At 47.2% G+C, this 20,443-nt stretch overlaps 2 protein-coding genes, 1 long non-coding RNA gene, 1 other non-coding gene and 2 pseudogenes across 5 annotated transcripts; 2 read left to right on the top strand and 4 right to left on the bottom strand.

Annotated features, from left to right (window-relative positions):
* Positions 1-4,196: 4,196 nt before the first annotated feature.
* On the top strand, positions 4,197-5,872 carry LOC133923724 (uncharacterized). Its single transcript, XM_062369002.1, has 2 exons — positions 4,197-4,956; positions 5,115-5,872. The coding sequence occupies exons 1-2, from the start codon at positions 4,653-4,655 to the stop codon at positions 5,477-5,479; spliced, it is 669 nt and encodes a 222-aa protein (XP_062224986.1). The 5' UTR covers positions 4,197-4,652; the 3' UTR covers positions 5,480-5,872.
* A 2,172-nt stretch (positions 5,873-8,044) lies between these two features.
* Positions 8,045-11,379, bottom strand: LOC133925328 (auxin response factor 13-like). The gene is made up of 3 exons (XM_062371259.1): positions 10,308-11,379; positions 8,769-9,323; positions 8,045-8,338 (listed from the first exon to the last, which is right to left on the bottom strand). The coding sequence occupies exons 1-2, from the start codon at positions 11,277-11,279 to the stop codon at positions 8,790-8,792; spliced, it is 1,506 nt and encodes a 501-aa protein (XP_062227243.1). The 5' UTR covers positions 11,280-11,379; the 3' UTR covers positions 8,045-8,338; positions 8,769-8,789.
* An 874-nt stretch (positions 11,380-12,253) lies between these two features.
* On the bottom strand, positions 12,254-12,325 carry TRNAQ-UUG (transfer RNA glutamine (anticodon UUG)). Its single transcript has one exon. It is a non-coding gene; the product is annotated as a tRNA-Gln (tRNA).
* A 1,032-nt stretch (positions 12,326-13,357) lies between these two features.
* LOC133925659 (uncharacterized) lies at positions 13,358-14,951 on the bottom strand (annotated as a pseudogene).
* A 1,938-nt stretch (positions 14,952-16,889) lies between these two features.
* On the top strand, positions 16,890-20,160 carry LOC133925332 (serine/threonine-protein kinase SAPK5-like; annotated as a pseudogene).
* On the bottom strand, positions 17,289-18,948 carry LOC133925333 (uncharacterized). Of its 2 annotated transcripts, none has more exons than XR_009910934.1 (2): positions 18,543-18,948; positions 17,289-18,200 (listed from the first exon to the last, which is right to left on the bottom strand). It is a non-coding gene; the product is annotated as an uncharacterized LOC133925333 (long non-coding RNA). The 2 variants fall into 2 exon arrangements; XR_009910933.1 differs by having other exon boundaries at positions 18,532-18,948.
* Positions 20,161-20,443: the final 283 nt, after the last annotated feature.

Consider the following 20,443-nt stretch of genomic DNA (forward strand, 5'->3'; position numbering starts at 1 on the left):
CGAGCTTGTGCAATACATTTCCCATGAAGTGGTAAATGATTGAATGATTCTCTTGGGTGTCCCAATTCTGTGATGCATCATCACACCGTAATAGATTCTTGCTTGGATAACAGTATGTGATGCTACTACTCCAATGTATTTGATACTCCCTCTCCATCTATTAAAGCGTATTTTTATTTGGAAAAGTCAAACTTTATAAACTTTAACTAATAATTAGTCAAATTATATGTATATTTAGTTTATAAAAGTTGTATCGATAGATTCATATTTCAACGTGTTTGACAATATATTGTAAAAGAAATTAAATATCAAAATCTATTTGTGAAGACTTCTTTATTTTAAAATAGACGGAGAGAGTATTTGGTAGGACACCGACTGGTGCTGATGGGGGAGTCTGAAATTTGTGACGTGGTGGACTCGACACGACATTATTTCTGTCGGTCCACAACCAAGCTACTATGTATGACTCTGATATGTATATAATATAGCTCTGTCGAGATGTGTTTGACCCTGCATGCTTTTGTGCAGTGAGAAGAGAAGATCCCCCTACTGTCTTCAACAGTTCCAAGGCCCCCAGCTGAGCTAGCTGGGTTTGGTTTGGTGCATTGCATGATCGATTCGATTGGATTTGTTCTGCACAGGTCTAGTCTTTGTCTTGCAGCCAACAGAGATCCAATTCCTGATTTTTCTTTTTCTTTTTTTAATTTGATTTGAAAGAGAGATACTACTGTACATCTTCTCGTTTCAGTGAAATCTGACAGGCTGCTGCAGCACCGGGTACGGGTAGGGTAACCGGCTGGTGACGATGAAGCTGAAGCAGCCAAGCAGGCATTGCCATGGCTACTAGATCTCTCTGAAGGTGAAGCTGAAGATGAAGAGCAGTCTGGGAGAGGAGGCCCAAGGAAGCATGTGTGAGAAATAGATCGAGGGGAGACAAAAATGCTGGAGCAACTCGATCGTGAATCTATTGTCTGTCTCTGTTAGTACTGGGAGCCGACGCACATGCATCCATGCTTCTGCGTGTCTTTTGGGAAAGTTGTTTGCCCTCCTTCGTCGTCGTCGTCGTCTTTTTTTCACATGCAATGCTATGCAACGCATGCGCAAGTAGAAGATGGATGGATGTGCATGGCCTCCCACAGCCCATGTGGATGCATGTTGCATTCATCCCATTCGCCTTTTGCTCATGCCGCATGCCCATCTTTCATCTCTACTCCCGGTTCCTATTCATTACATTCAATTTGAACAAGCCAGCAAGAAGAAACAAACGTTTTGGGTTGGCATATGACTGTGTTGCTCCATCCATGTCCTTCCGTTGTGATATACTAGTATATAACTGGGTTATCTTTGAGACAAGAAAACACGACAAAACAATACATAATTACATAAAAAAAAACATTAACCTAGGTAGGTAACCATCCAATTGATGTGTGACGCATCTAAATTTCGGGCTGCGAATACAAATTCCGATTATATCGGATGTTGGAAATGGTACGGAATCAGGCCAAAAATATTTTTTTCACTTTTGAAAAGGGGAATTGTATTAAAATAAGTAGCGCAATACATCCCAAACTTCGTAGTCGATCTCATTCCTCATCTCTGATTTCTTCTGCCATCGATGAATGTTGAAACCGAAGCAGATCCTCAACTCTAGCTAAGATGCATCTAAATCCAATGAAATAGCATCGACTATCTCCTCACCGATCACCGCTGATTACTATGAAGGCGGCGGCCCTCTCCCTATCGCCACCGGAGACGGAGAGGGACTGGACGAGTCACCTGTTTTTTTCATAGGTGCAAAGAAACACGCAGTTAGGTAGGCGGTGCATCGATTAGGAATGTCAACGAGGAATTACTCATCGATGAATGATTCCCATCCATGTCCCCAAATGAAGGAAAATTTCATATCTCTGTTCCTGTCCCTGCTCGCGGAGACTATTTTCTCCCAATCCCCATCCCCATGTGGGGAAAAGGACCCGATAAGAAACTCGTCCCTGCTAATGATTGAAGAGTCAACCTCCACCTGAATCTCTCCCGCATTGGTCAAGCCCACCTAGTCGCTGGGCCGCAGCACCCCGCCCAGGGCCACTGTCGGTGATATGTGAACCGGGGGTTCCCGAGTCCTGAGGCCAGGGCAGCACAGTGCCGCGTGGCGCCATCCCTCGGGGGTCATCTCCCCAAGGGCCCAAGAGAAGCCAGACCTAGGAGGGGTGCTCGGAACCAAGAACAGTTAATCCCCGAGTACCCAGAGTTTCCCGAGGATCCGAGAAGATCCAAGTCCGGAAGGGGGTGCTCGGGGCCAAGAACAGTTGGTCCCCGAGTACCCAGAGTTCCCCGAGGATCTGAGAAGAAATGGATCCGAGAGGGGGTGCTCGGGGCCAAGAACAGTTGGTCCCCGATTACCCAGAGTTCCCTGAGGACCTAAGAAGCCCCTTACCGGTGGACCCCGCAAGGGCTCCACGGTGAGGTGTTAATCAGTGGGAAGCCCGATGCTACATTTAAGAGGGAGCGTGGCCGGTCACATCCAACCACTCCCCCCCCCCCCTCCACGCTTGTCGTACCGAGTACGTTAGTCCCTACCACCACCTGGCAGGAAGACGTGGGGACAATTAATGCGATAGGTCCCATCGTACGTCACCCTGTGGGGCCCATAAAGGAAGACGGATTGAAGATATCGACGATAGGCTCGAGGCGTATCGCCTGTCGCCCTGTCACGACATACCGTGTCAGATCTGCTCTGACCGGACGGGCATGCGGGGATATTCAGCGGCTGGTCGGTGGGCCCCCTGCACCTGCTAAAGTTGGGGCATAATGACCAACGGGACCGACCGAAGGGCGCATTTTCAACCTCTATAACATCAAACTGTAGACCCATAATGGTTGCTTTCCATTTATGGCTTATGGGAACTCGTGCCCCCGTTCTGGGCATGCCGAGCCTCCCCTGATAGGATAAAAGGGGGGAGCACTTCGTAGAAGAACAAGCTCAGAGAGATCGGCACTCAAAGACCGAAACCCGAGACTTAATAGATAGACCAAAAAATCTTGTAACAGACAGATCCAGAGAAAGGCATTCTAAAAGCATTAATAGCACATCAGATATACAGGAGTAGGGTATTACGCTCCGTGCGGTCCGAACCTGTCTAAATCCCTTGTGCATTTACTCCTACTAGCCGACGATCATCTGTCCCGCCTAGATCTCATACATTCGCATTAACCCCACGTATGAGGTAGATCCAGAATCAGCCCCTGGCCGAATCTCAAAGGGGGTCCCTCAGGATCCCCGCTTGCGGTGTTCATCTACCGACAATTACCCTTCTAGGCTCCCTCATGCACGCCCACCTGGACTAAGACAGCCTATTAGGTCGACCCGCGCCACGCCAAGTTACGCCTAGCTGGACCACGCACGCTGTGCTACTGCCTGCCAGACCGTGGAGGCTACTATCTGTCGGGCCAAAACGGGTCCCCACAGAAAGAACGAGATGGGGATGCTTTCCCGTATCCGTCCCCACTAGATCTTACGAAAATACGTTTTCTACTATTTATATGTTTGTGGGGATAAAATCTCAAGTCCCATCCCCTAGTAAAGAAATTTGCATGGGGTATCAGAGATCGGGTCTCATTGAGATCCCAGTATCCAACTTGTGCATATATACATATGCATTGACCAAACACAGGATGCAGGCGTACGTGTTGGTTGGCGGTGGTGGGCTGGTCGCATCGCGTAAGCGCGTGTTTGGTTCAGACATGGGCGTACCACGTGCGCCTGCTTGTCGTCGACAGCCGGCCATTGAAAAGGATCGATCGGAACGGCATGCATGCATGCATATATACTCGATCCATAGATGTCGCACGCACGCACGGATCGGATCGGAAGTGCTTATTACGGAGTTGATTAATTAAGAACTCGATCTAATGAATCAATAATCCATAACGGATGGATGGATGGATCGATCGATCAATCAATATGTTGGTAGCTGCTAGCTAGTCCTTTTCTCCATCAAAGTTGGACCACCCATCATGCATCTCCATCTCGATCTCGATCCATCCCATTATTCAATTATCCTTCTAGATCTATCACGGTAGAAAAATACTCCATATAAATAGGATCGGAATCGCCCCTTTCCTGGATGGATTTCTCAATGCTACTCCTGCGTACAAGCTAGCTAGGTAACTGAAGCTCAATTATTAACCAAGCATGCAGACTTGAGACTTGTTTGTCAGCTCAGCTGTTTAATTTCCTTTACAATCTATCTAATACTATAAAGACATCCAATTGGCTGCCAGTTTAGAAAGAGAAAGCTAAATGCTGCTTCAATGACAAGGGAAGGAGGCGGGCAACCCAATCCAAACGCGCGCACACACTCTGTCTGTCTGTCTATCTGATTAAAGAAAGAAAGAAAGAAAGAAAGAATAGAACAAGTGAAGCTTGTTCCTTCCTTTATCTCTCCAATCCAATCCAGTCCATGAGTCCAGTCCAGTGAAAGCACAAAGCGCGCGCACACAAGCTCAAGCTGAGGCAGTCTCACAGCTCGCTGCATGCAACACTCCTCTCCGTCGCCTACCTTGCTTGCTTGCTGCTACTCAGGTAGCTGGAGGTGGTGGATTGGATCATATATATCGGAGTAACAACAATTAGCATACGATTGAGGAGAGCCATGAACAAGGCGTACGGCCAGGGCGACAGCCCCTACTGCTGCTTCCACCCAAGGGAGCTCGTCGTCGGCGTCTGCGCCCACTGCCTCAAGGACCGCCTCCTCCTCCTCCTCGCCACCGCCACTCACGCCGACGCCTCCTCGCGCTCCTACATCTACACGCCCGCCCTCCGCCGCAAGACCAGCAGCCTCACCCTCCCCAAGGTCTTCGCGCTCGGCTCCTCCTTCCTCCAACGCCTCGACTCCCGCCATCACCGCCCCGATCACGCCAACTACTCCGACGACACCTCCGTCGCAAGCCTCGATGGTACGAATTACGCACGGTCACAAACATATATGTGGCGGGCCTCGATTGATCGTTCGTTCGTTCGTTCGTTGTACTCCATATACATTAATATTTCGGTGCTTAACTGCTGTTCTTTGTTTGGCAAAACCACCACGCCAACAAAACAAAACAAAAAAAAGATTCCTTCATCTCGATCAAGTTCGAGGACAACGGCAAGGCGACATGGGACAACCACAAGACCAGCGTCGCCACGAAGCCGGTGGAGTCTGCGGTGAGATCGTCGTCGTCCTCGACGGTGGTGGTGGCGGAGCACGTGAAGCGGGGCAGCGTGACGCGGTGGCGCAAGCAGGTGGTGGGGCGACTGCTACAGCTGGCGCGCTGGAAGAGGTCCGCGGCCAAGGCGGGCGGCGGCGCCGCGTGCCACGTCGGGCTGGACGGAAAGAAGGCGGCAGCGGAGCGGTCCAAAGCGAGGGGGAGAGGCTGGATCCGGAGCCTCACCCGGCGACGCGCCGCCGCGGCGCACGGTGAGCGGGCATGGTCGTGAGCTCAGCTCTATCCATCGATGAATCCATCTGCAGAAAGCTGTTTGGACTTGGAGCAACTATTAACGTGTGTGAGTGAGTGCTTCCGATCTGTTCTTTCTGTTTTGTTTGTGCGTAGCGATCACATATATATACCAACCATATACATATATCGATATATATATAGTAGCAAAGAGCTGAGAGTATAATAATGGCAGCATTCTGCATGATGCTGATCAGAGATCATGATTCTTGAGATCTTAGCTTGTTTCATGTGTGCTGAAAAAGAGAGAAGAAGACGAGGGGAGGGACTACTTCTGCTTGTACTCATCCATATGTGCTGCTTGTTCATGAACTGTTTTCTTACTCTGAATTGCCTGTAAAAATTGAATGAACAAGCTGAAGGTGCTTTTCTTTGCCACTGAAGTTACAGTTAATTATGGTTAGATTTAGTAGATAAAATTATGGTTATAATTGAGATATAATTCAGCTGCCTGATCTGTTGATGGGGTGTGAGCTGTGCAAAAAGTGTTGGGATGTTTGTGTAACATCCCGAGTACAGAAAATGGTTTAGATCCATTCACACGTTGAGTGAATTATACCTACATAATAATCTGTTTACGTTTTTATTCTCATTTCACATAAAAGATTTGAACCGGAGTTATTATACTTTTAGTGGCTGGCTATTTAAGTTGATTCGATTCTCCTTTAACTCACGATACGAGACTAAAGTCCCGATGCTACAATACTCATGCACGCACACACATAGGCCCACTTGCCCATTTTTTGTTAGACTAAGATATCACACACTCCTCATTTCAGAACTCATGTCCTCATCGAGCGATAAACTAACCTACCATTGTGGGACAGATATATAGGATCACCCCTCTTGGCCACGTCCGTGTATCTAATGCTAGCACATGTGCCATGTCGTATGACCGCTCAAGGCCCACACGTCCATGGGCCACATGTCCGCGCCCTTGGCCCACACGCGTCTGTGAAACTGCGATGGTTAGCTCTAATACAATTTGTAACATACTGAGTCTAGAAAACGGCTTAGACTCACTCGCATGTTGAGTGAACCAAACCTACATAATAACATGTTTACCCTTTCATTCTCGTTTCGCGTAAAATATTCGAATTCGAGTTATTGTGTTTCTAGTGGCCAGCTATTTAAGTTGGTTCAATTCTCCTTCAACTCACCAAACTGGCTAAAATTCTGATGCTACAGTACTCTCACACACAGGTCCACTCTCTATTGGGCTGGGATATCACACCCCCCCCCCCCCCTCAGAACTCGACGTCCACATCGAGCGCAACCTTCCCTTGTGGGACAAATATACATGATCGTCCCTCTTGGTCACATCTGTGTGTCCAATGCTAGCATATGTGCGATGCCGTGTGATCGCTCAGAGCCCACACGCCCATGTGCCACATGTCCACACCCCTGACCCACATGGGCCCGTGAAACCGCGAGGGTCGGCTCTGATATCATTTGTAACATTTTGGTCCAGAAAATAGCTTAGACCTACTCACACGTTGAGTGAACTACACCTACATAATAACCTGTTTACGTTTTCATCGTCGCTTCACGTAAAAAATTCGAACCGGAGTTATTATGTTCTAATGACCGACTATTTAAATTGGCTCAATTCTCCTTCAGCTTACAATACGAGATTAAAGTCTGGTACTACAGTACTCTGACACACACCGGCTCACCGGACCACTCTCGGTTGGACTAGGATATCACAGTATGTTTGGTCCGCCTCAAGTGTCTTGCGGGGACATCTGCAGCAACTAACGATTTCTTTCAGCTGTGATAGAAAATGAGGTGGCAAGAAGAATCTTTGGACAAGGATGGATACACACAGATGGATCGACAGTACGAGCACGTTGACTTGACGTAGTAGTAGAAGTATATGTGCATGTCGGCTCAAGTAGTAAGCTTTTGATTTTCTTCATCTGCTGCTACTAGCCTTTTCTGTTTTCTCCCAATGAGATGAGAGAAACAGAAAGATCTCTAGCTATATCCCCTTTCAAGGAAAAAGGGAAACTATCTTAAAAAGGAAGATCGTTTTGACTGCTTTTCGACGAAAGCTGCCACCAACTCGTGAATGAAAAGATGGATTGCGAAAACAACCTTTCTGCTTGTTCGTTTCTTTTCACAAGGAACAAGGCATCAGGATTCAGGACTGTCAAGGAATTGAATTGAATTGAGGCAATGTCCAGGATATCAAATCAATCTGCCCATGCTTTGCTTTCCTCTGCTCGTTTCCGTGAACTGAGCAAGCTATTCGATTCGATTCTTTTCTTTTCTTGGTGCAATGCAATTACTGATACCAAATTCTTTTCTTTTCTCCTTTAAAAAAAATCGTGTGATGCATTCCATATGCGAGTTATTGATGATACGTAGCATCACTTTCAACTTGGTTGAGGTGGGTGGTGAGTTGCACATCATATTTGCTTTGCTTTGCTTCCCAACAAAAATAGACTAGTGATCGCCATGCATCTATCTCGACATGAGCTGAGCACAATGGGCAATGTCGCGCAAGATTAAAGGATCAATGACAAGCAAATAACAGGAATAATAGTTCCAAAATGGAGAGATTAGACCAGACCAATTACGAGTCTCCCAGAATCAACATTAGTCTAACAAACTATTCGCAGATGAGATGGAAAAACAGCTATCAAGTTAAGCAGGGCCTACTAAACCTACAGATAGACTGCAAGCTTCAGAAACACACAATTCCCATGAGATCTATGGCGCAGAGGCTCAACCAAATTGCATCGAAACGCTGTGACATAAACCAGACGCTTGCTAGGGTCCTGCAGTAGAAAGGCAGACGCACGCGCTAGTATCAGTCCCAGTCTGACCCCATCATCTGCAAAGCATTGCAAACGAAAATCAGTAACCAAGAGCCCATGGCACAATTTTGGTTGATCCATCAAAACATAGTAGCACCCGAGTGAGAAGCCAATAAAGCGACATGTACGGCAGCAATGGGTCTGTATGATACCAGGTAGACTCTACGAACAATGAATTACAAGCTGCACGAATTGCAGCAAAGGCAGGCTAATTAAAACTTAAAAACAATGCATACTCTAAGCTATAGCGCTTTATTAGCTGATTTAGGTCATCACTGATACTCGAGTAACAGTTACCCTAGGTGACTGGTTTTAAGGAAAGGCGACTTGCACTTGGCCTAACAAGCATCATATTGCTGACTCTGACAACAAGATCCGGAAGTTTATCTAAAGCTCTTCGAGCAGTTTCATTCCAAATATAACCAGGTGGTGTTAACTAGATCATACCTTCGAGTACAGCTGCAAGGTTTATACATCTCCTTCAACATTTTCATCAACCACACCATTAGGAACTTCATTCACTTCTTCAGAAGCACCATCGGTAGCACTTTGCTCAACATGGGGTGTGATCGTGGTGCCAAAAAGTTGTATGCTCTTGGCTTCCACAGGAAGGTTAGATGGATGCATGTTTACTGAGTTGTTGGGAGGAGAGCCAATTTCAGGATCCAAAATCTCAGAGGAGCCACCGCTTAGACTCGGTGGCATCTGAGGATCCATGGGGAATAGTTGCTGAGTTGTGATCATTGCAGAGGATGAAGAGGGTACATCAGTAGGGCCGCTGTGCCTGGCTCCCTGCATGCTAGCAGGAATTGGTGCGCCCAGTAGTATCGCCATCTCCTGGCTTTCCGGTCCGATCAGTGGAGCAGCCATGGGGTCATCTCCAATTGTGTCAGAAAACCTGAGTCTCTTCATAAGAGGAGGGTAACCAACTAATTGGACTTGCCAAACGTTTACGTATCTACTCTTTGTTGATGAAGACGGTGTGGGGTCATCCCACTCGATCTGCAGAATCGTCAAGTAGTAATATCATAATGTCGGGTAAGAATAGGCAATCCGAAACCATGGGAAACAAATAAGGGCAACTGCTTCGCTCTCGAACGGAGAAGCAAATAGCCTTACCATACTAATATAAAGAATGAAATCTTATCCTGGGAATATAAAGAAGGAACTACTAGAAAGAAAAGGTATACCAGACCAATTGGACTATTTACCGCTGAAAATTCAATATGAACAGATGGAAGCAACAACATAAAAATAGGGAAGATAGCTTCTGTTCGCAGATTTGTCAGTATTATTATTATTATTTTGGTTATTATCAACTTAGGAGTTAGGACCAAGGTGCCGTGATGTGGAAGAACACAGCTAAAACAGATTGGGCTTCCCTAACTATGAAGAATCAATATTATCGGTGATTTCGCCAAGAGTACGGTGCATTAGAGGCTTACAACACATGACAAAAGCTGACATGATTTCTTCTATCAAAATCACAACAATCAAAAAGGGAGGAGGACGCATTCAGAAATCAGAAGTCCGAGACAAACTCGAAGTGGCGCAGACAACATGAGGAGATTCATCCTACTGGACAGTGGAGTACGTACGATATGAGCACAGGCAGAGGCAGTCCTATTGGACAGTGGAAACGGGCATGTGAAGCCATCCGATCCGACAGAAGAACCGCCACCAGACCCACATCATAATCAAAATTAAAAAGACGACCACACCGAATAATCAACCGATCCAACGATCGAAAACAACAATGCATGCACATACAGCAGAAAATTTAATTTAGAGCATAAAGTAAGAGTGACTTGAAAGATATTAGGCAAGACTATTTCTATTTGTTGTAATAATGGAGTAACCTCCTAATTAAACAAGGTGAGGTGAGGTGAGGTGAGGTGAAGGTGAAGGCATGGGCATGCCATGGCAGTACGTAGCCGTAGGTGGAGGCACAACATGGAGGCAGAGGAATGGAAGGGATGCAGATACCTCAAGCGCGCGCCAGATGGATGGGTGGAGGGCCTTGACGGTGCCGTTGGCCCAGTCGGTGCGGCGCGCGTCCTCGGCCTCCATGACCTGCATGCGCACCTGCATCCCGGGCTCCCAGCGGGTGGCCAGCGCGTCCTCCACCTCCTTGCGCGGCACGACGAACTCCCCCGCGCCCTGCCGCGGGTAGTAGGCGACCGTGAACGGGCTCCCCTCCGCGGCGAGGCGCGCCGCCTCCACGACATCCTCGGGCGGCACCCGCGCGCGCGCGTTGCGCGGCGGCGGCGCTTGGGCCTGGGCCGCTGAGGCAACGGGGTACCTGGGCACGCGGCGCAGGCCGATGACGAGGTCTCCGTTGGGGCGGCGCATGAAGACGACGGTGTCGCCCGCGACGAGCAGCTTGGCGTTGACGAACTTGCTCCATCCGGTGGTGAGAAGGTGGCGGCGCGGCGTGCCGCGGTAGATGTGGCGGAACTGCCACGTCTTGCCCTTGGGGTCCCGCATGAGGAGGTTCTGCACGGGTGGGTCGGCCTCGAAGTCGAGCACGGGGAAGATGTGGTCGGCGCAGTAGCGCGGCACGGAGAAGCCGCCGCCGTTGTTGGCGTCGCTCTGGGTGAGCTGCTTGGCGAAGTAGCCGAATGGCCGCTGCTGCTGCTGCTGCGGCTGAGGGTCGAGGTCGGGGTCGGAAGGCGGAGCGGGGGTGCCGCGGTGGGGGCCCGGCTGGAGGGAGATGGCGGCGAAGACCTCGTTGGTCTTGACGTCGGCGCCGAAGCGGATGGCGGTGACGGTGCAGGGGAAGAGGTGGGGTCCGGGGAGCGGGTCCGGAAGATGCGCGGGGCACTGCTCGGCGTGGCCGTGGGGGAAGTAGTAGACCTGGGAGCCGACGGCGGGGAGGCGGGAGAGTGGGACGGCGCAGGCGAGCCAGACGTGGCGGTCGACGATCGGGTCGGGGTCGGCGGCGGGAGGTTGCGCCATTCTTGTTGGCCTCGGGATCCCTGCTGCGGCTGCGGCTGCGGTGGGAGAGATTAATTCAGGACGACGGCTCCCCTGCACTTCTTACTTCTTAGAAGAAGGATTTGAAGGGGTTTTTCTTTTTTTCGAATTCCCGCAAGATAAAATAGGTAGGATAAACGGTTTTTCACGTTCTAAGATAAGATTTGGTGACCTTCCCTATTAATATTATATTAATGTGTTTTCTACTATAAAAGTGAAGATATTTCATGTTGTAAAATAAAGTGAAGATTGACAAGACTACATAAGTATATCTTTTTATTTATTTTCATATCTATTTTTTTCAAATTGATATCATGTGTTTGTGTTTGAATAGATTACCTGATGAGAGTCAACAAGTTGTGTTTCTATATATGAATGAATAAAGTACTGTAGTAGTAAGTCTATTTAGATTACGATTTCAGATTTGGACGCCTGCAATTCCGGGATTCGTTCCCAACTTGAACGGAAATATTAGCTCCGGGAATGATTTCCCTCTATGTAAAATAGCAGCAGCAGCCTGGAGGTCGTTTAATATCGGGACGCATCCATATCTTTGTCTCAACAGCCAAAGGTCCATTGAAGATACTACAGTACAGTAATCTCTTTGTCCCATTTCAGGAGGAAGCATCCATATCTTGCAAAGACTGGAGAAGCCTACCAGGGGAGACGCAGTTGCGGCCATTGCGGAGGAGGAGAAGCGTCTGCTCCTCTCCTTGCACAGGCGGGGCCATTGTGCGGGAGAGGGAGATGGTCTGTCTCCGCGCGGACGCGGGACTCCGGCGAGCTCGTCGTGGCTCCTCCTAACTCTTAAAAAAAGGTAATGGATTTCAATTTGATGGTCATGGAAATTTTATACTACATTTTTGTCTAGTATAATAGTGTGACGACACCTTGCAATTCATGATAATTGAATTGAAGAAGGGAAAAAAAACAAAACAAAGAAGAAAAATAAATTAAGGTCCCACCGGGATTCGAACCCAGGTCGCCAGATTCAAAGTCTGGAGTGCTAACCACTACACCATGGAACCAGACTTGCTTCATTTCAAGGTAATAACAACTATATAGTTGTATCATAGGAGGGGAAAAGGCAAGAAAGGCAAACCGTTCTTGCACCATGCATATAGATGCACACGGCAATCAACAAATCCGCCTCGTTCAAGTAGTCGCAGCAGCAGCACGAGACATAGGCAAGTTCAGCATCTACATGTTTCGGTTTTTTTAGTTTCTTCACGGTACAAAGGGTCACCATTATTTCGGTTTTTCAGTTTTAGAGGCTGTTGCAAACCGTTTTTTACGATGCATATGGATCGGTTTCTCCATAGTACAAAGGGTCACCACTATTAAGAATCATGTGAGTATTTGTTACTGTGATTACACATTAGAGACGGACGAAATGAGAGCAACCTAAATTATAAAAATGAGGCTATGAGAGAGCAATATAAGCGTTGTGCTGCTAGGCGAAGCGATTGAGTACAGCACTCTAGATGCCAATTTTGCAGGATGCGGTGGTCGTAATTTGGTTTACCGACCCCGACCCTATCAGGCCTCTATTCCACGATGACAACGCTGCTGCACTGCGATGCATGCATTGCCTAATAAGTGCTTCTGGACACCCGTTCCAAGCTCTCAACCTCTGATAGTGCCCTTGTTGATGATCCCCATCAGCGAGATCGAGCCGCTCCTCCTCCTCTTCTTCTTCTTCGCGGCCATCAACCCGGGCACGGGCACGTTCGTCACCGACGACCAAGACCTGGACTAGCTAGCTAGTGTGTTGTTCCTAGCTCTCATTTCTCTCTATCTACTCTCTACTCTAGTGTATGTATGTATCACTATCAGGAATTCAGGATCAGAGTCGGAGTATAAAAAATCCTTGCTCAGTTGAGTGATCAATATAATGTAACAGAGTAGGCTGCATTGCATGCAACTGATTAAGCCATTTCGATAAATGGGAATTCAGCTGGTGTTACAGTTTGGAAAAGTGGGACATTGGACTCCCTTGGTCTAATGGTTCTAGTTCCACAGAGACAGAGTTGCCCTTATCATGTTAGTACAGATGATAATCATGCTGTAAAATCATCATCAGATAAAATACAACGACGGAAAGAGCATAGCATTTGCAGGCAACCCATGCAACTGGGTGTACCGACATCAAGTTCTGAGCAAGTTAGAGCTAGCACAAACTGAAGCGATCTGCATGTAATCAGATCACGGGCACCATCTGAGTCATTGCTTTTCGTGAAGTAAAGCTGAGCCAAGAGGGATGCCTTGCCTCTTATGCATATCGAGTCTTTCTGACGGTTGCATGACATCCTCCAGGCTCCAATCAACAGAATGATTCATGTCAATGGACGTGACAAGTTCCGCTCTTGCCACAAGGTACCTTGCAAATTCCACCTCTCCTCCCGTACCACAGTATGAGATGCATCTTTAGACAGATAATAATTGTCTCAGCTGCTGGTTCCCACTCTGCAAAACCACCTTCATTCATTGAACCAAAGTCCAAGCACTGCGATAAACACAAATTGTATAATCAATCCAATTGTTAATGTTATTACAATACATTGACTCAATCTTGACTCTCTCCGAGGAATTTGCTAAAAGAACTTTTTTGTCAATTGATTTTGATACCCGGTTGTTTTACAATACTATAAATGCTAAGGTTGAAAATTCATAGGGACAAAGCCACAATTTTCAGTAGTTATTATTTGATGATACCATCGGGATTTTAGCTGATCGCGCTAGTTCTTTAGTGAAGATTTTGTCTAACAGGGAAGGAAGGGAGGGTTATACATTTTCAATCACGAAAAACATAGCTGGAATCAAAGCAAATTAATCTACATATACTGATCAATAATTCCATTTGAAAGTATTTCAAAGAAGGGCAATCTGGCTACTAAAAACATGAAACGAATCAAGAAGAAGAAGTGCTTAATTACAGAAATATCTTGCAAACAGGGGAACAAGCTTAACAGGTGGGTAGCCTTGCTCAGTTCCCTGCCATCACACAACTTGATGCCGAGAACGAGCCAAGTTACGGAGGGTAATGGTGTCTGCGTCAAGCAAGCACACATAAATATTATGATTGAAAAATCTGAGTTCCAAAGCATATGCATTACAGTCAACCGTAATTTAACATTAATTAAACACCATTACATGTGAATACCCAGGGACTAATTGTGATCACAAAGCAATCTCTCAGCTCTGCAGCACAGACGGAGTTACTATTGTTAAGCCAATCAAAGTATACTACTGGGTAGTGCATGCCATATTAGGAAGAAGGATGTTCTTAAGGCCAAGCTCTCGGAGCTGTTTAGCAACGTCGATGGTGAAGGCCACAGATGGACATATGAGAAGGTTACGCTTTGAAGATTAGGCGTGTTTTTGAGGGACAAGAGGCTTACTGAAACGCCGCATTGTCTAAGTTAAACTGATTGAACCCCATCTTCAGAGTACGGACTCTCCTCCAGTGCATGTGCTGATGTGCAGACAGCAGATAGTAAAAAAGAGAAGAAGGGAAGAAGAAGAATCTGATACGGTTGAGTTCAGGTAGCGATGACTGATGAGCAAGTGAAGCAGTAGGGCACATGAAAGCAGGCAGGGATACTGCAAGCAGGTCCAGGCAGAGGCACGCATGCAGCAGATGGAGCTAGCCATGGCTAGGAGTAGGACGAATTGTCGGGTCGGGTGCGTGCTGTCTGAATCAAACCCCACCCTTGAGCCTGATGATCCGTCGTATCGTGTCGGCCTCATGCGTGTGCATGTAGCAGCTAACTAGCTGGCTCTGGATCGATTAGTTTTCAGTTTCATCCAGCGACGGATACAACAGATAAAAATTAGCATGCATCGCCGTTTTCAGTGACTGGGAATGAGATGGACATGGACCGGTAAGAAAAGGAAAAGGTGATCCAGACTCCAGAGCTAGTCCACGTTGCACAAGCCAATCGGCTAGTAAGGTTCAATTAGTTTGGTGTATACACTCGCGCGAGGTTATAATTATATTAGGTTAGGGACGCCGTATAATCTAATCAGCACAGCTCTCTCTGCTGGCCTGCTGTATAATCTGTCTAATCTAATTATCCAATCTCTCTTCCATTTGCCTGAATTTGCCGACTTTGCAGCTGCTATTCAGTTGAACGCGCGCGTCACTACTTGTAGATATTTCTTCTTTCTATTCCTGTCCCACAGGAGTAACAGTACCGGTAAACTGTTGAGAATACTGAAACCATCTTTTAGAAACTGTTGCAAACTTTCATCTTCAGAAAATGACAGGTTACTTGCTTCACACATGTTTTGGGCATGATGTTGTTGGCATAACCTAGTTAATTAATCTCTCCTGGGAGCAGGTAATCAGCCCTTGGTGTTCCTTTCAGGCCTTGTGCTCCCTTCACTGCTGGAGCAGGGAAGGGACAGGGGCAGGGGTGCCATCATGTCACAATTCTTAACCATTAGGTGTTGGTGCCCTTTGTCATAGGCAACAGTTTAGTTTTGATTGGGGAATGAGTCAGAACCGATGGCTTTTCGGTCTATCCTTGAAGGATTTGGCATCAGCCTTGCTTTTTTTTGTGCCGAAGAGGGTGGTTATGGAGTTCGTTCTCGCGAGATAGGCTTGGTTCAAAACGCTGCGACGAGTTGGGCTAAAGGAGTTGGCACCGGGAGGACTCAACATTGACTTCCACGGCTAGTGGCGGCGTGCTAGGCGCAGAGTCTCCAGGGAGTGCCGCAAGGGTTTCAACTCTTTACTGATCCTGCTAGTCTGGTTCATTTGGAAGCTTCGTAACCAGTGCGTCTTCGAGAGTGCTCGGCCGAGTATTAGAGCTCTACTATGGGAAATCATCTAGGAGGCTAGACTTTGGTATTTGGGTGGAGCTGTGGGGTTGTGTTTCTTGATGGGGTGGTATTTTCCTTTTTCCCTGGCGCGTGGTCATAATCAAAAGTCTGTGGCACGTATATAAATTAAAAACTAACCTGACCGTTCGGCGCGACGTTGTATTCAAACTCTTGTTTTTTTTAATATAATAATACGTAGCTCTACTAAACAATCACTACTGGAGTAGGTAGTTGGAATTAGAAGATCCTGTTAGATAGAGGTCCCTTGAGTCAGTCAGTGCCTGACAAAGTGGCAGCAAGGATAAACGGGGAGTGGCCGGATGCATCGATCGTCGTCAACATAGAGATTACTAGAAGAAGAAGCTAACCCACCTGCTCCGATTCAGCTCCACCCACATCCTCTGTCTGTCTCCGCCTCATCTTGTTGCTTCTCCCCAGATAAGGTAACTGGCTAATCGCAGAGATACACAGGCGAATTAGCAAGAAAAGGAGAGGGGAGGGATTCAGCGAGGACAAGGAGCAGATTGAGTATCTAACTAACTATCTATCTCTCTAGTGAGGAACAGGAACAGGAAGGAGCAGGTAATTAAGAAGAGAGTATGGACAGGTACGAGCCAGTTGGGGAGATCGGGGCGGGCAACTTCGGGGTAGCGAAGCTGATGAGGAACAAGGACACGCGAGAGATCGAGGAAACAGGGTGGGTGCCCAATTCTTTTCTGTGTAGACTAGTCTTCCCTGCAAATTAGCTAGCCAAAAGACTAGTCTTCCCTGCAGATCGACGAGAATGTGTTCCGCGAGATCGTGAACCACCGGTCGCTGCGGCACCCCAACATCATCCGTTTCAAGGAAGTGGTGCTGACGCCGACGCACCTCGCGATCGTGATGGAGTACGCGGCCGGCGGGGAGCTGTTCGAACGCATCTGCGAAGCCGGCCGGTTCCACGAGGACGAGGCACGCTACTTCTTCCAGCAGCTGGTGTGCGGGGTCAGCTACTGCCACGCCATGCAGATCTGCCACCGCGACCTCAAGCTCGAGAACACGCTGCTCGACGGAAGCCCGGCGCCGCGCCTTAAGATCTGTGTAACACCCTATTTTACAAGCAGTATTTTCTATGTAGTTACGGTATAACTGATCACACACTTCACAGGCAGACAAAATATGATATAAATAACGTAACCACCATATATATTGATCTACACCATATGCAAGATTACTTCTTCAAGTACAAAACTTATTACAGCACAAACGACATACTACCCAAAAACATGGTTTTCAAACACAAATTTAGATTATCGATATTGTGATGAGGTGGTGCGTGCAATTACCAAGTTACATCCCCAAAAATGCACGTCGACAATCTAAACGTACCTGTAAAAGATTTAACAGGGGTGAGACAAACTCAGCAAGTAACAGCTATGAATAAATACATATCTTACCTGGTTAAGAGTATTTTAGAAACAACCATTTTTCTCACAATAGAAAGCCAAAACTCATGAGTTTAAAGATAAAATCTTTTCACTTGACGAAGTATTTGTCAAGAGAACAACAACGATAATCTCCAACACAGTGTCTCACAAAATCATAGCATTTAACTTTCAGGATTCTGCATTCTTTAAATATCATATAAATGTAAGAATGCTATGATGCAACTCTATTGGAGAGTTTTGCGTTGGACGATGCCAACCTCTCATGCAAATCCATGTACCGGTACGAGTCACGCACGATGACAGTGACCGACCTTTATCACCAAATAAAATGCATAAATGCATTTGTATGCATGCGAATTGACGTCAATTCTTATATTCTTATTTTGATGACTCATGTTGAATAACATTACAAATGATTCAGGTCGCCACAACATATTCAAAAATCGATATATAAGACTGAATTTAACTTCGACAGAATGTAATATCATCCATGCTCGGAATATATTAGAGATTATTGAATACTTCAATTTTACTTGCAAAGAAGTAAGATATGAATATAAATATAACACCGAAATCACCTCCACGTTACTTGCCTTTTACCGAAGGCGATGAAGGAATTTTGCTTAGGTACGCTCGGAAGCACTACCACCTGCACAGGTACATTTTAGTACTAAAGCACATCTGAAACACATATAACGAGAAGTGTCAAATCTACACCTGAAAACGTCGCATACACGTTATTATTTCAAAACACGTCTAACAGATATTCAAATAGCATGATTCGATGTGACATCTCCATTTCATAACCGAATTAGATCTCCCTCTAATTAAACTTTGCTTAAATGAAGGAAATGAATATTCCAATTCAAATGTCACATCTATACCTCAAACGACGGTTATTGTAAACGAATTAGATTATCGATTACATGTTCGATGAAAATTGATTCGATTCAATCCAACCACAAATGTTTAGAAATTACCGAGAAATCACCTTCAATGGAATCGACGAGGAATCTAACAAAATTACAAAATTTTCAACTTTCTCCTCTTTTCCCCTTTTCTCTTTTTTTCTTTTCTTTTCTTTTCTCCTTTTCTTTTCTCTTTCTTTTCTTTTCTTTCCCTCTTTCTCTTTTCCTTTCTTCCTTCCTCGCTTCTTCTTCCTTGCTTCTAGCTGCTGCTTGCTTCTCACAGCGACCGGCACAGAACACGGCTGTGACCACACGGCAGCGCGACGGCGGCGGCTCGTAGGGGCACGGCAGCACGGCGGCGCGCGGCAGCACGCGGCACGGCGGCGCGACGGCGAGCAGCAGCGTCGCAGCGGCGGCGACGTGCAGGCCGGCGATGGCAAGTGCAGGCTGGCTCGGGCGGTGGATGTGCGGCGAGCTCGGCACAACAACGCACGGTGACAGGGAGAGAGAGAGAAAGAGAGATAAGCACGAGAGGTTCTGGATGGATCCGGTTGAGGACCGATCCATTTATCTTTTTTTTATTTTTTTTAAATAACTAACGGTCTAGAATTATTGGACTTGCTACGGGTCATAAAGTGTTTGGAACGGACGTGTGAATAGCAAAATGGATTCGTCTCGACGAGATGAACGCAACCACAGTCTCCGATCGTTCATATGAGTAACGGATCAAAAAGTCTACTATTTGGTCAAATCTCTTCTTTTTTTTCTCTCTCTCTCAATTATTCGGTATTACAATCTGCGACTTCGGATACTCTAAGGTCCCGACTCTTCTTCGATCCATCTTGAATTGCCCTCGATCTCACCAGCTGATTCGCATGGCAGTCGTCTGTGCTGCACTCGCGTCCCAAGTCAACGGTGGGCACGCCCGCCTACATCGCGCCGGAGGTGCTGTCCAGGCGGGAGTACGACGGCAAGCACGTCGACGTGTGGTCGTGCGGCGTGACGCTGTACGTGATGCTGGTGGGCGCCTACCCCTTCCAAGATCCCAAGGACCCCAAGAACTTCCGCAAGACCATCTCGGTCAGTCCAACCCAATGTCGGTCAGAGGTGCAACCAACTGAGCTGGATGCCTATAAAAATCCAATCTTTTTTGGTTGCAATGCAGAGGATCGTGTCAGTGCAGTACAAGATACCAGAGTACGTGCACGTCTCGCAAAACTGCCGCCACCTCCTCTCCCGCATCTTCGTCGCAAACCCTTACAAGGTAAGCTTCTTCCCCATTTTTTTCTTCTTTCAGATACACTTCTCTTTTCATTGACTAATGCAGCAATAAAATTTTGCATGCGGTTTGTCATGGCAGAGGGTCACCATGAGCGAGACCAAGAGCCACCCGTGGTTCCTCGAGAACCTGCCGCGGGAGCTCAAGGAGGAGGCCCAGGCCGCCTACTACAGCCGCCGGGGAGGGGCAGACCACTCCTCCAGGCCGGCGCCGTCGCCGGCAGTAATGCCAATGGCGTGGCGTACTCGGCGCAGAGCGTGGAGGAGATCATGAGGATCGTGCAGGAGGCGCAGACGGTGCCCAGGCCCGTCTCCGGCTACGGTTGGGGCATCGACGACGACAACGAGCAGCAGGAGCAACACGACGACGACAGGACGGTGCACGCCAGCGGGGAGTCGGGCATGAGCAAGCTCCAAATCTGACCCTCGCTCCCTTAGTACCAACATCATTAGTAGCAAGCAGTTCGCTCCAAACTTCTCTGTTGTCATATTCTTTTCTGACCCTCGCAATGGTTTTGAACATTAACTTCTGTTGTCATATTCTCTTTCTTCCTAGTGTACTCGGTCAACATCTTTTTTTTTCAGTGTACTGTCAACACTTTTTTTTCTCCCATCATAAAAAATAGCGCTTCCGTTTCAAAGCCTGGCATCTTTTTTTTTTTCCTTAAACTGCACTTGACAGTATGTAAAAAGCACTGCACTTTGA

This window comes from Phragmites australis, chromosome 7 (assembly GCF_958298935.1).
Source record: "Phragmites australis chromosome 7, lpPhrAust1.1, whole genome shotgun sequence".
Taxonomy (NCBI): Eukaryota; Viridiplantae; Streptophyta; class Magnoliopsida; order Poales; family Poaceae; genus Phragmites; species Phragmites australis.

Coding starts and splice junctions, on each gene's coding strand:
- LOC133923724 (XM_062369002.1), top strand. CDS start 4,653: ATGAACAAGGCGTACGGCCAGGGCGACAGCCCCTACTGCTGCTTCCAC. Junction 4,957..5,114: donor CTCCGTCGCAAGCCTCGATG/GTACGAATTACG, acceptor AACAAAAAAAAG/ATTCCTTCATCTCGATCAAG.
- LOC133925328 (XM_062371259.1), bottom strand. CDS start 11,279: ATGGCGCAACCTCCCGCCGCCGACCCCGACCCGATCGTCGACCGCCAC. Junction 9,324..10,307: donor CCATCTGGCGCGCGCTTGAG/GTATCTGCATCC, acceptor ACGATTCTGCAG/ATCGAGTGGGATGACCCCAC.